At 35.6% G+C, this 16,140-nt stretch overlaps 1 protein-coding gene across 3 annotated transcripts in view; it reads right to left on the reverse strand.

Moving 5' to 3' along the window:
- Positions 1 to 16,140, reverse strand: part of LOC138702091 (monocarboxylate transporter 9-like) — a 194,779-nt gene that overhangs the window by 38,497 nt on the left and 140,142 nt on the right. For all 3 annotated transcript variants that reach the window (XM_069829646.1, XM_069829647.1, XM_069829648.1), the window contains one exon: positions 11,713 to 12,128. In XM_069829646.1, coding sequence (XP_069685747.1) covers positions 11,713 to 12,128 — 416 coding nt within the window. The remainder of the gene's footprint in view (positions 1 to 11,712; positions 12,129 to 16,140) is intronic.

Consider the following 16,140-nt stretch of genomic DNA (forward strand, 5'->3'; position numbering starts at 1 on the left):
TAGGTAAATGTTCCCCTCCCCCACACAGGAGTGATTTTGTTTTTGCCACATCTGATAGATGTTATTGGATGTAAATGTAATTATTATAAACGGAGAACACAATCACGATAATGCAAGAACTGTATCAAGTTTTCTAGTAATAATAATAATAATAATAATAATAATAATAATAATAATAATAATAATAATAATAATAATAATAATCTCTATGTGTATCACTCTTTGCGTCTGTAACAGTTGTGCAGCATGATTAATCGTTTCATTATATTTTCTGTGACGTTATCTCTGTACTAATATTGTTATTAATCTACTGCTATATCAATAATATTTTGTAAAACGTTTCTACATTGTCGCAGTATATAGGCGGAACACTATGTATGGACCTATCATATTATGTATGTGGTAAATCAAATATTGAATAATTATTAATTAGCAATAATAACTGTATATCGAAGTTTTTCATACTATTTTATTTATAACTTCATATTACTGTTTTGGTACGTTCCATTAGACGTTTGTCATAAACGCAGAAAATAAAGCCTTATTTTTACCGTGTGAGCAAAACATATGTGTATCTTATCTGTCGCCTTACATACAACATAAGACATGTCGGTGAGATGACCTTGTACTGTGCTTCGTGTTCCTTACGAGCGTATCACGACCGATCGTACCTCACTCGAGGGTGCGACACTCGACCGAGTTCAAGCGAGCGATTTAACTCCAATGCAGCACTCTGATTCACATAAACACTAACATTAACATTACCGTTACACGATAACATGAAAGTTTGAAAACTACAGACTTTCATGTTTATGCTTAGGGCCTGCATGATTTGGAAACAATACACAATCAGTATGTTATATAAAACACAAAATTTGAGCTTAATTAAGCCAAGAGACTGAGGCCGGGCCTCACTTGTCTCAGCCAATCAGCCGCCACTGCTGAAAAAATACTTGGTAACTATGGAAACATAACAACGACGTCATTTCGTCATACTCTCTTATATACTTCGGCGCTATATGATTGTGTAGTTTACAAATAACGTAAACATAAATATGAAAGTCGACCTGGTTGGCGAGTTGGTATAGCGCTGGCCTTCTGTGCCCAAGGTTGCGGGTTCGATCCCGGGCTAGGTCGATGGCATTTAAGTGTGCTTAAATGCGACAGGCTTATGTCAGTAGATTTACTGGCATGTAAAAGAACTTCTGCGGGACAAAATTCCGGCACATCTGGCGACGCTAATATAACCTCTGCAGTTGCGAGCGTCGTTAAATAACATATAACATTTTTACATTTTAAACATGAAAGTCTGGAGTTTGCAAACTTTCATGTCATGTTTCACGGCAATGTTGTCAATGTTTATATGAATCATTGTGAATGATCCCATTTGGTAATCTGACCGCAAATATCTGTGTTTATGTTATGTTTATGTTTAAGTTTCATTGTGAATGGGCCTTAAGACTTTTGATTTTACGGTAACGTTCACAAGTTGACGCTTACGTTATGTTTAATATTCATTGTGAAAAGTTTGAATTCAACACTGCATCAGTCAATGCCTCATCTGCAAGCATAATAAAATTCGGCGACGGATCAACTTTTCTCACGTCAAAACGTAAGCGGTCGCTTGGTTTGCTTTTGGTTGCTACGTAACGCTTTGGCAGGAACTTGTACGCGTGACGCAAACCTTTAATGCTGCTAAATACTGCTTGTTTGCCAAAACGAACTGCACGGGAATCTGGCGATGTGCAATAAATCAAACCATGTCCTGACATGATTGATGGCTTGCCACCCATGTGTATTATCTGGATGCGATATGGCCTTCGTACACATTTGGTCAAGCTGTGTCAGTCATATCTGCAGTGATTGATGATCTCAAGATGCGGAGGAACTTCTTTTAAGACTTTTCATACTTGACTCCTTATAGCTTGACTTGGAGTGTTCTTCTTTTGTCAATTTTGGTTTACATTTAAATAAAACAGCATCTGCTTCGAAACACATATGCGGAGACTAAGAGGAAGGCAGAAAATAGGAAATTTTGGAGAATGCTGGATTTGCAGTGAAAGACCTGCCCTTGGGCAGAAAACTATGAATGAAGAAATCGAAACACGTGGACAAGCTGATTCTCTATTCAGATTTTTACCTGAGTTTTCTGTATCGTTCCACGTGACATTTTGCTTCGTAATTTTGGAAAACTTAATGTCTCTGCACTGGCGTAGCTCAGGCGGTAACGCGTTTGCCTGCTGTTCCAGAGTTGCGCTCGGGATCGGGTTCGATTCCCGCTTAGGCTGATTATTACCTGACATTTACTTTACAGTTGAGGAAAATCCTAAACTGTAAAGTAAATGTCAGGTAATTCATAGAGAATCCTCGGCCTTATTTTGCTAAATACAAACTCGATATAATCAATTGCATCGATGGTAAATAACCTAGCAGTTCAAGCAGTGTCGTTAAGTAAAAAATTTCTGAGTTACAAAAATTATCTTAGGAATTATTTCAGGGATAACGAATCCTGCATAATGCTGTACAAGGTGCAATCAATATATTTCCGATCTGCACTTGTATTTATTGTACCGTTAAACATACATGCGGTGTCACTGAAGATCATTGCTTCCATGCCTGTTGAGTCAGTCTATCAAACAGCGTCAGATTGTCTTTAAGAACTGAACTTCTACACGTGATTTTGTGCACACATGTCCAGAACCTACTGCGATTTTTCCTGAAATCTATTCATATACGCCTCATGTCTAGTCTTCTTCTCTGTCTTTCAAGTGATGCATTTTGTATAAATTCCAGGCGTGTTTCTCTGGTTCTAGCAGCGTAACCCGGAGTGAGACTAGTGGCCAACAGGCTTGGAGCTCACATATTTAGTTTCTTGCAGCCCCCGAACCCCTCGCAAGGACGCGTTTTGCGTACCTTTTAAATTTGTCCTCCCAATTCTCGTCTTTTAATTCAATTCAATTCAATTCTGATTCTAGATAACGTCTCCTATGTCCTCTGTATTGCCTACATTCAAGGCAGTGTGAAAACTTATTTATTTCTCCTTGTATTTTAGATTTTTGGGCCCCTTCACAATTTTGGAGTGCTACAATATTAGGTAATTTATACATGCTATCATATTTACTAACGATAGCCATATCAGAATACATTCAAATGGTCTATTATTCGCTGACGACTTACGTGTATTACGTACGATAAAAACCTCCTGTTTCAATTGTTATTAACACATGAAGTCCGTGAATTGAAGAATGTCTGAAGAAATCCTAGTGCAAACTGATATACGTGCTTGGTAAACTTGACAACTGGTGATATTTTTTGGACCGTCGTGTAAATGTTCACATGGTACTTTTTTCTACTCTTTTGTTAAAATATGTATGTAAATTATGAATAACCAGGGAGATAGACAACATTGGTTGGTTGATTTTCATTCAGAATGACATATCACCTGTACAAAGCAGTAGGTGAAAGAGATACGTACTGCGAAAGCCTGATATATATGTATCGCAACTCTTCTTTGACTATAAATCTGTTGGAAGAAGAAATGTAACACGAGAGAAATGACGTCCGACAAAAATATATTGGTTTGAGCTTCGGTGTTAGGCCTATTGTAAATTATGATGATGATGATGATGATGATGATTATGATAAGTAGAAAGGAATGAGATTATCAATACTACAGTATAGGATATATTGCCTATACGTAAAGGATAAAGAAATACTATACGCCCTAGGAAAAGATGGTGATTATTTTAAACTGTCGGTAGAACGCTTCAGACCACCGAACTTCAAGATAAGCGTGGAATGAGACCTTTGTCATTGGTTCTACAGCAATTATCCTTCTCTCTCTTTGCGGACAATGTTTACGTCGCCTGTCAGACATTATAGAATGAAGTATAGACTCAGAAAAGGGAATGTATGAAGATAATAATTTACTATACCCATATATCAGTGGAGGACAGAATGTCCTAAGAAAGGCTGGAATTATATTACTAACCCAGGAAGACAAATACAGTGTTACTATAAATGATCTTTCCGATTACAAACTTGAATAACTATCGTTAGGAGAAACTTAGAAACATGTTATTAGTATCAATGGAAAGAGAAACTCAAATATTTTTTGTTATCCATTCGGTTAAATCACATGTGCTACTCTTAAATCAGCTAAAATTAGAAAACATGAAATTGGTGTCAGCACAAACAGAAACTCCAACAATTTTTTAATTTTTTCATTGGAAAACTTGAAACAGAAAGAGAAACATTTGGTTCACAACCGTAAGTAAGTCACATGTGGTCAATGTGAGCTCATTGTGTCACATGACACACATCAAGTCTGTAGTCAATTTCCTGCCATACACGTTGTAGCATTGGACTATCCACCAGTGCAATGGACTCTGTGATGCGGACACGAAGATCCTCAATGGTAGGTGGTAATGGTGGCTGATACACTTGTTGTTTTATAAAACCCCCACAGAAAAAAATCACGAGTGAGGTCGGGGGAACGTGGAGGCCAATGAAAAAAATTATAAATCTTCACGGCCAGCACGTCCAATCCATCTCCTTGGAAGTCGTGTATTCAGTTCGTTTTTGACATCTAAGTGGTAATGGGATGGTGCCCCATCCTGCTGAAAAATGAGACCTTCGATGTTCTGACCAGTTGTGGAAGAAGCCATCCCCTCGTTTTGAAGTCAGCGTACCACTTACGGATACTGGGTGGATCAACACCAAATTTTCTTCTAAAATTGCGTTGTACAGTGACAACAGACTGGGATATGTGAAAATCTAGCACACAAAATGCCCTCCTGTCTTGGTTTGCAGCCATTTTTCTGTTGTATCGTCTCCTAGCAACGAAATTAATAAATATGCGACAGGTTCAACAACATAACAAAAATATTTGAGTTTCTCTTTCCATTGATACCAATATCATGTTTCTAAGTGTCTCCTAACGATAGTTATTCAAGTTTGTAATCGGAAAGATCGTTTATAGTAACACTGTATTACCAAATATAGCGTATTTTCGATTCAGGAAAAGGAAATGTATGAAGAGAATACTTTATAATATATTGGAGGAGGATGAATAAGAACAAATGCAATAGTTTCCTATCGATAAGAGGAATTGTCGAGTTTCGATGAAATGGCGGGGTAAGCAAAAGTATTTGTATTCTAAGAAAGTTGGTTCCAATATTGTTTTAGTCCAGTAAACATTCCATTAGGACTTTATGGGATGTAAGCCCTGATTTCTGACATTGGGAATCAACGCTCTGACTAATGTTGCGTCTATTTCTAGTTATTTGTTTTCCAGAAAATTTATTTCCACATGAAAATTCTTTGAAAATTAGCATTTAGATGTCTGTGGTATGTTGCACCCTTGAGGTTGCGTAGGCGCAGATGATGTGTTTTCCGGGATGTCATCTAGTCATACTGACAAATTTAATAAATAATAATATTGCACAGGAAACCTCCGACTTCTGTGGTTGTAATACATTCAGGTTTTTCGGGAAGAAAAGAGGTTCGATGAATCGAAGCTGCTATTAATGTTCATGACATGACACATATCTGCTTCCTCAACTTGATGACGTCGGTTGTCGACGGACTTTGCACTGGGAAGACGAACTCTGATTGTTAGCATTCTAAATTAAACGACCGTGATCAGGTACGAAAGTAACTCTTGATGAGAGAGAAAGGGAGGAAAAGAAACCTATTAGCTTGCAATGAAACAAAATCAGTCGGATAAATTTGCTGCGGACGATTTTACTCATATACCCTAATAATTGAAAGATAAAACATAAAATAAAATGACGAAGGTTGTTCTGACTCACTTGATATGGTTTTTTAGACCTTTTTAAAATTAACTCGCGATTCGCAATCTGTTGGTACAATAGAACCATTATTCGTTGGACAAGGGGCTGACGATTATATGGATCGATGTTATCCGGGCTCAAGGGCCATGGTCTGTTGGCGCTGTTGCTACCCATACATTTCATCTGCTGCTCCAAGGCTGACGGTTCACCGGAAATGACGGATAATACGTTTTATTTAAACATTACTATATTTTAATGTTACTTTGCAACAATATCTTTTAAATTAAGGATCAATCATGGACAATTTTATTTTAATGTTACTTTGCAACAATATCTTTTAAATTAAGGATCAATCATGGACAATTTTATTTTAATGTTACTTTGCAACAATATCTTTTAAATTAAGGATTAATCATGGACAATTTTATTTTAATGTTACTTTGCAACAATATCTTTTAAATTAAGGATTAATCATGGACAATTTTATTTTAATGTTACTTTGCAACAGTATCTTTTAAATTAAGGATTAATCATGGACAATTTTATTTTAATGTTACTTTGCAACAATATCTTTTAAATTAAGGATTAATCATGGACAATTTTATTTTAATGTTACTTTGTAACAGTATCTTTTAAATTAAGGATTAATCATGGACAATTTTATTTTAATGTTACTTTGCAACAATATCTTTTAAATTAAGGATCAATCATGGACAATTTTATTTTAATGTTACTTTGCAACAATATCTTTTAAATTAAGGATTAATCATGGACAATTTTATTAAACTGTTACTTTCTTTTGCACTTTGGCTGCATTTAGGTTTTTTTAATTGATGTTTCTTTTTAGTTTTCTCACGTAAAGAATGTCCGGGTAAATGGCATCCTCATTCTGCTCCAGGAAACACAGCAACATTCAGTTGATTTCAATAACTTACACTAAAAGTAGTCCTAGTTAATACACTGGATATTAAGGAATTAAAAAAAGTTTATATATTAAGAACTACTCTTATGGAAGTTGTAATGTCTATGAGGGCAGATTTCACCTACATGTTACTAATCCACAATTAATTAATTGTGATTTAACTTAAATACGGAATTTAAATCATATTTAATTCGTTTGCATTTCACCAAATTACTACGCATTTAAAATAAAGCCAATTAATGTAATTCCTAAGTAAGTCATCACGGCCTTCGGAATCGTAGTAAAATCGTAATTTAGGAGGCCATGTGCCTTGTAAATGCAAGCAGTGATATTTATAATGGGTTCATTTGTTATATTACGTTACAGAGGTAACCTCAAAACATATTAAAATCATCGTAAACAAAAAGATGGATGGGCGACCTTTAGAGGAAAAGAAGAAAGTTTGGAAATAAATAGAGATTTCACTGCACAAAAACCTCATCCCAATGTTTTCGGCAATATTGAAGAAGAATGGAATAACATGAAAGTAGATGCAAGAAAATATCATGCAAAATAAAAATGCTAAGACTTCATGGATTTGTGCTATTCCAATGCCTTAAAATGTAATATTGAGCGTACAGCCCTATATGATAAATTTGTTATTCATATTATATTTTAGTTGCCGTATTTTAGGCAACCGAAGATTGATTAAACGTTTCTTTAATAAATGTATCGTTTAAATAACATCATGAAGTACTTGATTATCATTAGGAAATTCTAAATCACTTTCTGTATACTATTCAAAATATATAATGCTTATATTTTGCTTAGCCTAAACCGCATTCGCAAATGTTTTTCGCTCATTTATTAAAATAATCTTCTATTTCGGAAATTATCCTCACCCGTCTTGGTGAGAAATAATTATTTTAAAATATCAAGTAGGAATTAATTATTTAAAAGACCAAATATTGACCAATTAACTAAAATATAGTTTAATGAGAAATTAAAGCCCAATTTGTATTGGTAAATGCATTGTCCATTTAAGTGTCAATTAAGAATACTTCAAGTAACAATTAATTAACGTTAAATAAGCTTGGTGAAATCAGCCCTAAAGTCGTCTTCACTAATAAAATCACCCAATGTAATATTATTAACTGCAATAGTATGAGGACTGCCTTTGAACAATACTCGTCGCTGCCAATAAAACTGTGAAGCAATTTTGCCTCGATTTGTAGATTAATATTACTTATTGATTATATTGTAAATGTTCACAAACAATGAAATATTTTCAATATTCATCTCAATTTTTAGGCATAGAGAAACATTTCTATGCATTCATTTTATGAAATATCTAATTTATTCACTTTCAGTTTTTGTTGTTGAAATTTTGGAAATGTTTTTTCAATAATAATCCATGAAAAAATATTAATAAAATATACTAGCAGCACTTCCTTCAAAATAAATGCATAGAAACATGCAGCTACCTCTCAAATACTTGCAGAAAAAATGTCATCCAAATTGGTTAATATTTGGCATAAAAAGTTGGTGTTGAATAAAGAAAAATAAACTTACGAAAAAATAGTTTTAAAAGTAAAATGAATTATTTACATAAATTAAAATTCTCATACGATATATTCATCTAGTAACTTCAGGAAGCCAACTTTAGAAGAAAACGTTTCTAGATTTGTAATTAGAAATTTGTACAAGTAAAAAAGAATTCTTTTATGAAAAAATTATTTTGACAGCTCTTTAAATGCCACACCTCCTTACAGCCTTAGGAGAGAGTTGGGTAGTATCGGACATCGGGTAATATCTGACAGTGTGTTTCTTTCATCTACCACAAGGTGGTAGTACCTGAATAACATGGTTACGTTTCTGTATGCGAAATCACAGAAACGTAACCATGTCATTCAGGTACTATCATCTGGTGGTAGATGAAAGAAACTCACTGTCCGATATTACCCGATGTCCGATACTACCCAACTCTTCCCTAATTAAAAAAATAAACATATTTGTAATCAGAATTGAACTAAATCCATTTGGGATATGAAAATATATATTATAAAGAAGTTAAATAACCAATAAAATTTTTTGGAACATTTTTATAATTTTCAGTATAGTTTCCCCTTAACTACAAAGTCTTGAGTTTGAGGTACAGAGCATCAAAGATTTTAGGTCTTGTATTGCGCAGAACGTCATACAAATGTTTCTACAAGGCGCTGTGTTTGTTGGAGGGAAATAATATTTTGTCAGAAGAAAGATGTTTTACTACAGATTCAATTTATGCTGGAAACGGAAATACGATATAATGTACGTTAAGTTGTTATTCCATGGAACACCTCATGCAGTGTCTGCGCCTTACCAGCAAAAAGATAGAAGCGCATTAAAATCCTGTTTATCCGATTCTTGAAAATGGGATTCTAAATGATGAACATCGACCCCCGCTAGCTTCACGACTGCAAAAAGATGCATTGCGCTGTTTTACAAACGAGTGGCAATCGAAAACTGACCCGCGGGGTGTTGGGGATCGTTGTATGGTAGAGCAGCGTTTCTCAAACTATGGTCCGCGGACCACCTGTAGTCCTCGACGTCTGCCCTTGTGGTCCTTCAAATAAAAAGGCTGAAGAAAAATAAAATTCAAACGAATTGCTTATCACTCAATAGCTGAAAATCTCAGAGTTTGGAAATGAACATAGCAATCGCCTTTCACTTTTTCTCTCAGTACTGACATTTTATGAAATTCATTACCCTATCCGTCTACTGACTTTCCACTCTACTATCAACAACAAAAGAGAGATTTAAAGCACTATGAACGTGGTGTTTCTCGCCATCTTTTCTCTGTACATCTGCCGCCGTCCCTGTAACCCAGCCAGGGACCACCAAATTCATAACAGAGGACCGAACCTTTTCATGTATATTTATTAGTCCACACCTGTGGAGTAACGGTTAGCGCGTCTGGCCGCGAAACCAGGTGGCCCGGGTTCGATTCTCGGTTGGGGCAAGTTATCTGGTTGAGGCTTTTTTCCGGGGTTTTCCCTCAATCCAATACGAGCAAATGCTGGGTAACTTTCGGTGCTGGACGCCGGACTCATTTCACCGGCATTATCACCTTCATTTCATTCAGACGCTAAATAACCAAGATGTTGATAAAGCGTCGTAAAATAACGTACTAAAATAAATATGTATTACTTTCTTAATAGTTTTGCGGAGACACCCAGTCTGCACATTGAAATGGTCACGTACTGTACGTCGTACACCAATAACACAACTCTTAGGTCACAATTTGAAACTTATTTTCCAAGTAAATATGACGAATTTTCATAGGTTCGTAATCACTTTCATTGCGATATTAAAACTAACAAACTTTCATTGAGTGAAAGAGAGCAGTTACAAACTCTCGAATGAGACCGGACTTAAAATGAAATTCCAAGCGGAAGGTATGGTTAATTCTGGACCTCATCACAAGTGAAAAGAGAATATAGTGAACTGTACAATGGTGCTTTACAGATTGTAATTCAGTTTGCTTCTACGTATCTGTGTGAGAAAGGGTTTTCATCACTAACTGTAATAAAAACAAAGTAGGCTACCGAAATCGACTCGATGGATGTGACGATCTCCGACTTGAGCTTACCAGCATTCATCCAAATATAGCCTAGAACAACTGTGCAAGGATCGGCAGCCTTATCCATCTCATGCGAGCACCAAAAGTTATTATTTTTTTTACAGTAGTTAATAAGTTAAAGATTATCCAAACTATAATAGCCTTGAATTATTAAAGAAACAAAAATGAATTTTCTTCTATTAACATTAGCTTAATTAGTTAATACTAATATAAAATTAATTTAATTTAAATAATTTTAATCAATTAATTCTATTTTAAAATATCAGTATACTTACTTACTTACAAATGGCTTTTAAGGAACCCGAAGGTTCATTGCCGCCCTCACATAAGCCCGCCATCGGTCCCTATCCTGAGCAAGATTAATCCAGTTTCTATCATCATATCCCACCTCCCTCAAATCCATTTTAATATTATCCTCCCATCTACGTCTCGGTCTCCCTAAAGGTCTTTTTCCCCTCCGGTCTCCCAACTAACACTCTATATGCATTTCTGGATTCGCACATACGTGCTACATGCTCTGCCCATCTCAAACGTCTGGATTTAATGTTCCTAATTATGTCAGGTGAAGAATACAATGCGTGCAGTTCTGTGTTGTGTAACTTTCTCCATTCTCCTGTAACTTAATCCTTTTTAGCCCCAAATATTTTCCGAAGCACCTTATTCTCAAACACCCTTAACCTATGTTCCTCTCTCAGAGTGAGAGTCCAAGTTTCACAACCATACAGAAGAACCGGTAATATAACTGTTTTATAAATTCTAACTTTCAGATTTTTTGACAGCAGACTGGATGATAAAAGCTTCTCATCAGAATAATAACAGGCATTTCCCATATTTATTCTGCGTTTAATTTCCTCCCGAGTGTCATTTATATTTGTTACTGTTGCTCCAAGATATTTGAATTTTTCCACCTCTTCGAAGGAGAAATCTCCAATTTTTATATTTCCATTTCGTACAATATTCTGGTCACGAGACGTAATCATATAGTTTGTCTTTTCGAGATTTACTTCCAAACCGAGCGCTTTACTTGCTTCAAGTAAAATTTCCGTGTTTTCCCTAATCGTTTGTGTATTTTCTCCTAACATATTCACGTCATCCGCATAGACAAGCAGCTGATGTAACCCGTTCAATTCCAAACCCTGCCTATTATCCTGAACTTTCCTAATGGCATATTCTAGAGCGAAGTTAAAAAGTAAAGGTGATAGTTCATCTCCCTGTTTTAGCCCGCAGTGAATTAAACTATAAGTATGTTGATATTAAAATATACTACAAAAATTATAAATTTGCTTTCGAAGGGAACAAAAGTAAGGTGGTCTGCGGAACTGTTCTGACCTAAAAAAGTGGTCCCCACTTCAAAAAAGTTTGAGAAACGCTGTGGTAGAGGAATCGTGTCTTACCTGTGCACCCGAATGTTTTTGAGGTAATGGGGCGAACCCTGAGTTGGAGCAGAGATGTGCTTCTTGAACGAATCCATTCTATCGGGAGGAGTGGACTTGTGCCTCTTTATTGATGATTTGGGAGACCTGGTGGTGATGGCTATAGCCTTCTGGTCGCCTTCACTCCGCTTCTCCAGCAGAGGTGTGTTGGCCAAGTCATCCGTGAAGCCCACCACCTCGCAAGGCGAGTGTTTCGTCGCCTTGATTGTCGTCACGGGTACGCGGGCCGCAGGTATCACGAAATTGTCGTTGATTATGGAGTTGAGCTTCCCGTGGTCGCTTATACTCCTGCATAACAGCAAACTGGGGTAGTTCTCCAAGATAACGTTGTACATTCGCTTATTAGCTCTCAGAGACTCCAAAACCTCGAGTGGCACCTGAAAGAAATCACCATAGTTTTAACTGATAGCCGCCAAATTCAGTGTTAAGTCTTGATTTTCAGTTGCAAGAATTACCTAATCCTTGACTTTAAACTGCGAAAGTTATATGTTTGTTGATCAGTACATGCAAAAATAGCGGTAACATGAATCTCGATCATAAACTTAAAAAATCACGCTGTCATCGTAACCTGAATAAAATATTACTAAAGTTGACTAAAACCACATAACTGTCAATTGAATCGTACAACACTTATTTATGATTCTGGGCTTCGCCTCGTTTCACAAACTTTACACTCGTGTCAAAAAGAAAACCTTTACGAATGTATATCAAACAATGTCTTTTACGATACCACAAATTTACATTAAATTAGTACATTATGCAACGAGCCTATAATGATAGTAATTAAGAAGCGAGTACGGATGTTTATGAAACGAGCGCAAGCGAGTTTCATAATTTTCATACGAGCTTCTTAATTACCATTATAGGCGAGTTTCATACGACTTTTTATGCTCGACCATATTTCTAACTTGAAATTATTCAAATGTATACATTTTATTTGTATCTGACAAGATCGGAAGTGACCTTGTTCTAGGTCGTGAATTGTGAGATGTGCGCAGACTCGAAAGTATTGATTTTTTCCGAGGAACAATAATGTATTAATTGTAATTTTATTGTTCATATTGTAGTTGCAATCTCCTGGTAGAAGGGCAGAGAAGGCCTGACGGCCTTATCTCTACCAGGTTAAATAAATACTAATACTACTAATGTCATTGACCTTCATGTAATCCTGTTAAACTTGATATAACCTTGATTATTGAATTCGACATTGAAAAACGAGATGACAAATTGAATTTATTTGAATATTATTTACAATTAACGCTAATTATTATAGTAACAGAACATAACCTTCTGCGACAGTATTGGATTTCCAGCCTCCGTGACTTTTCGCTAATTCTCTTTAGATTGCATATCCGAGAATAAGCGATACTTGCGGTTTTATAACGGTACAAAGCTGACTTGTCATTGGCTGAACACCTGTAAGCTGAGTTGTGATTGGCTGAACACCTGTACTTTAATGAGTAGGTGTACTTTAATGACATGCATTAAAGGACTGCTACCAGTGTATAATTACTACATTTCGGCATGGTCGAGCATAAAAATATTTAATGTTTAATTTTTATATACACATTTTTAACACTTATACAGGGTGTTTCCGACATGGTGTTACAAACTTTCAGGGATGTTGGCGAAGGGCATATGTATCAATTTGAGATAAGGAACCCTGGTCCGTATATGACTGAGCCGAAAGTTATAAGCAAAAATAGTTGTGTGGAAATGGAATTGTAATTTGGCACCACGTGCCCTCCTTCCCTTAACTTTTGGAACAGTCGTGGAAAAATGGTATGGGCCGGATGTCTCCTACGTGGGTACTTGTCCCGATACAATCTGTGAGCTTATCTACTGCTCCCATTGGCTCATCCGCATTCGAAAATCAGGTCTGCTTATTCCGCTCTCGTGTACTCCTCCATTTCACTAGGACTGATCGACTGGACACTGCAACTTGTACACATACACTGCAGTCTACAGACGTGCATATCGGGACCGACCATGTCCGTTACACATTACGCTATCTGCATTGCTTTAGTGTAGTTTCCTGTCCCCATCCCTCAGACAGCGCACTGAATGGAATATTGTAAGTAGACAACGTAAACAACGTCAGATGAATACAGTATGTGTTTAGAATGTGTGGTTATATCAGCAGGCCGTTTTTACTCTTGTTGAGTTCCTGTTTCTGTTCTGTGTTGTAGATGGCTTGTGTTCATGTAACTGATTATAGACTTTGATTAATGTTTTTGGTATTGGTAATTGAGGCGGTGATGAATAATGGCATGTACCTTTCCAATCCGGCATTTGGCTTTATGACTAAGGGAAATCATGAAAAACCCCAATCAGATTGATCGGCCACGGGGTTTTGAACCCGGGACCCCCGAATGCGTGTCTCAAATGCTACCGTCTGAGCCAACTCACTCTATTGTATATCCTTGTTTATGCAAATAAAAAAATGAGGTACCCTACATAAATATTATTTTAAGAAACACAGGAAACGAATATGGGTAAATTATGAGTGCAGGAACGCCATTTCATGAAACCTTTTAAAATAACTCAGCTCCAGTGATCTCTATGGTAAAATGAGTGTATAAAATTAGAGTATTTTATGTGGACCAAATAAAGTTGCAATAATCAAGTTATACAATATTTCGACAGAATATCAAGTTTTCTGTGCGTATAGATTTCTTTTCATCTTACCTCAGTCCTCATTTGTAGCATTACAGCCATCTAGAGAAACTGCAAATTTCAAATAGTGAAGGTTAATTAGCGTCTGAGATTACTTCATACAAACACACAAAATATTCTCTGTATATTAATATTGATAAACGTCAAGGCCTCCTTAAATAGACGGAGTCATTTGTTTTGATTTCATTGTAGCCATCGTCGTCGTTCCTGCAATAACTCCTACTGTATGTCATATCGATTTTCATATTTTTGCTCTATTAAATAACTTAAATAGTGATGCAGCAAATAATGCAATATACTATAGCCTATATAACTTAATTATATTTCTTTCTTTCGAAAATGTAAGAACTCACGATCTCCTGTGCAATACTGCCATAGAATGAATAAATTTTGTTTTTCTTCCTACTAAAAAATTTAATATTTTGCACATAGAACAACGACACTACAATCTGAAGCGGCGGTGGAAATGTATTGAATTTTTATTTTAAAACTTTTGTATATCCTTAAATATCAGTCCTATCAAAATTTCTCCCGGGATAAAACTTATCGGAAATCGTTTTTAAAGAAACTTTTGTTATGTAACATTTTTCACGAAAATCAATAATAAGCGAGATATTTCGGTTTATTTAATTCAGACCCCCTTATAACCCCTCTTTTAAATAATGTATTTTGAATGCCATATAGCCTAAAATCTAAGTTACAACGAACTTAATTTATGTTCCAATTTTCATCGAAATCTTTTCAACCATTATCGCGTGAAAAGGTAACAAACATCCAGACAGACAGACTACAAACAAAAATTTCAAAAAAGCGATTTTCGGTTTCAGGATGATTAATTATACATGTTAACACCAATTATTTTTAGAAAAGCAAAAATTACCAGAAATATTTCGCTTACAGATTTATTATTAGTATATATTACGATTTCATGGTCGTCTAAACCGGCCATAATCAACAATGATACATCTGGTTGCGATAATTTCGAGAACATTGTAAATAATTTGTACAACGTCAAACTCTAACGTATTAGAAATGTAAAATGAAATGATTTTAGTAAAGTTATTGATTTAAACACAGCATTCGTAGACACGTTTCTGAATTACGTTTCCGAACTCAGGACCATAAAGAAATAAGTAACCGTGTAATCAGCCTTTTAGACTGATGAAAAGTGAAGTTACATCAGATCCTTGAAACAATGGAAGCAATGAATGCTACAGATTTAACTTCAGAATAATACGGGCTAAAATGAATATTAATGTTAAATTTGTTACTTATCTGTGTTAAGAGTAATATTTACGTCATGAAAGATCAAGGTAATCCATCAATTTCGTAATTAAATGAAGTTTGTACATTGAATATTGCATTTCCTTTGGCAGTGCGTAAAGTGATTACTTACTTTTTTACGCAGTAGTATTTTAAAAGCTCACTTTATGTGAGTAAAATGCAACTTTACGCACTTTCGTGGAAAATAGTATATTACGATACAGAGTTGGGAAACGCTTTTTACAAAATCGAGAAAAAGTTTGAAAAACGAGCAGGGCGAGTTTTTAAATTTCCGACATTTTGTAATGCACTTCACAAAAGTGTATTGTACAACATTCTTTGCACGGCCATATTTTTTAAATTGCAAATACAATGTATTTTTCATTGAAAATGTATTTCAATATTACTCCAAAGCCTTCGCAAAACTGCACTGTAATGGTAACTAGGTAA

The sequence above is a fragment of the Periplaneta americana genome, chromosome 6, assembly GCF_040183065.1.
Source record: "Periplaneta americana isolate PAMFEO1 chromosome 6, P.americana_PAMFEO1_priV1, whole genome shotgun sequence".
Lineage (NCBI taxonomy): Eukaryota > Metazoa > Arthropoda > Insecta > Blattodea > Blattidae > Periplaneta > Periplaneta americana.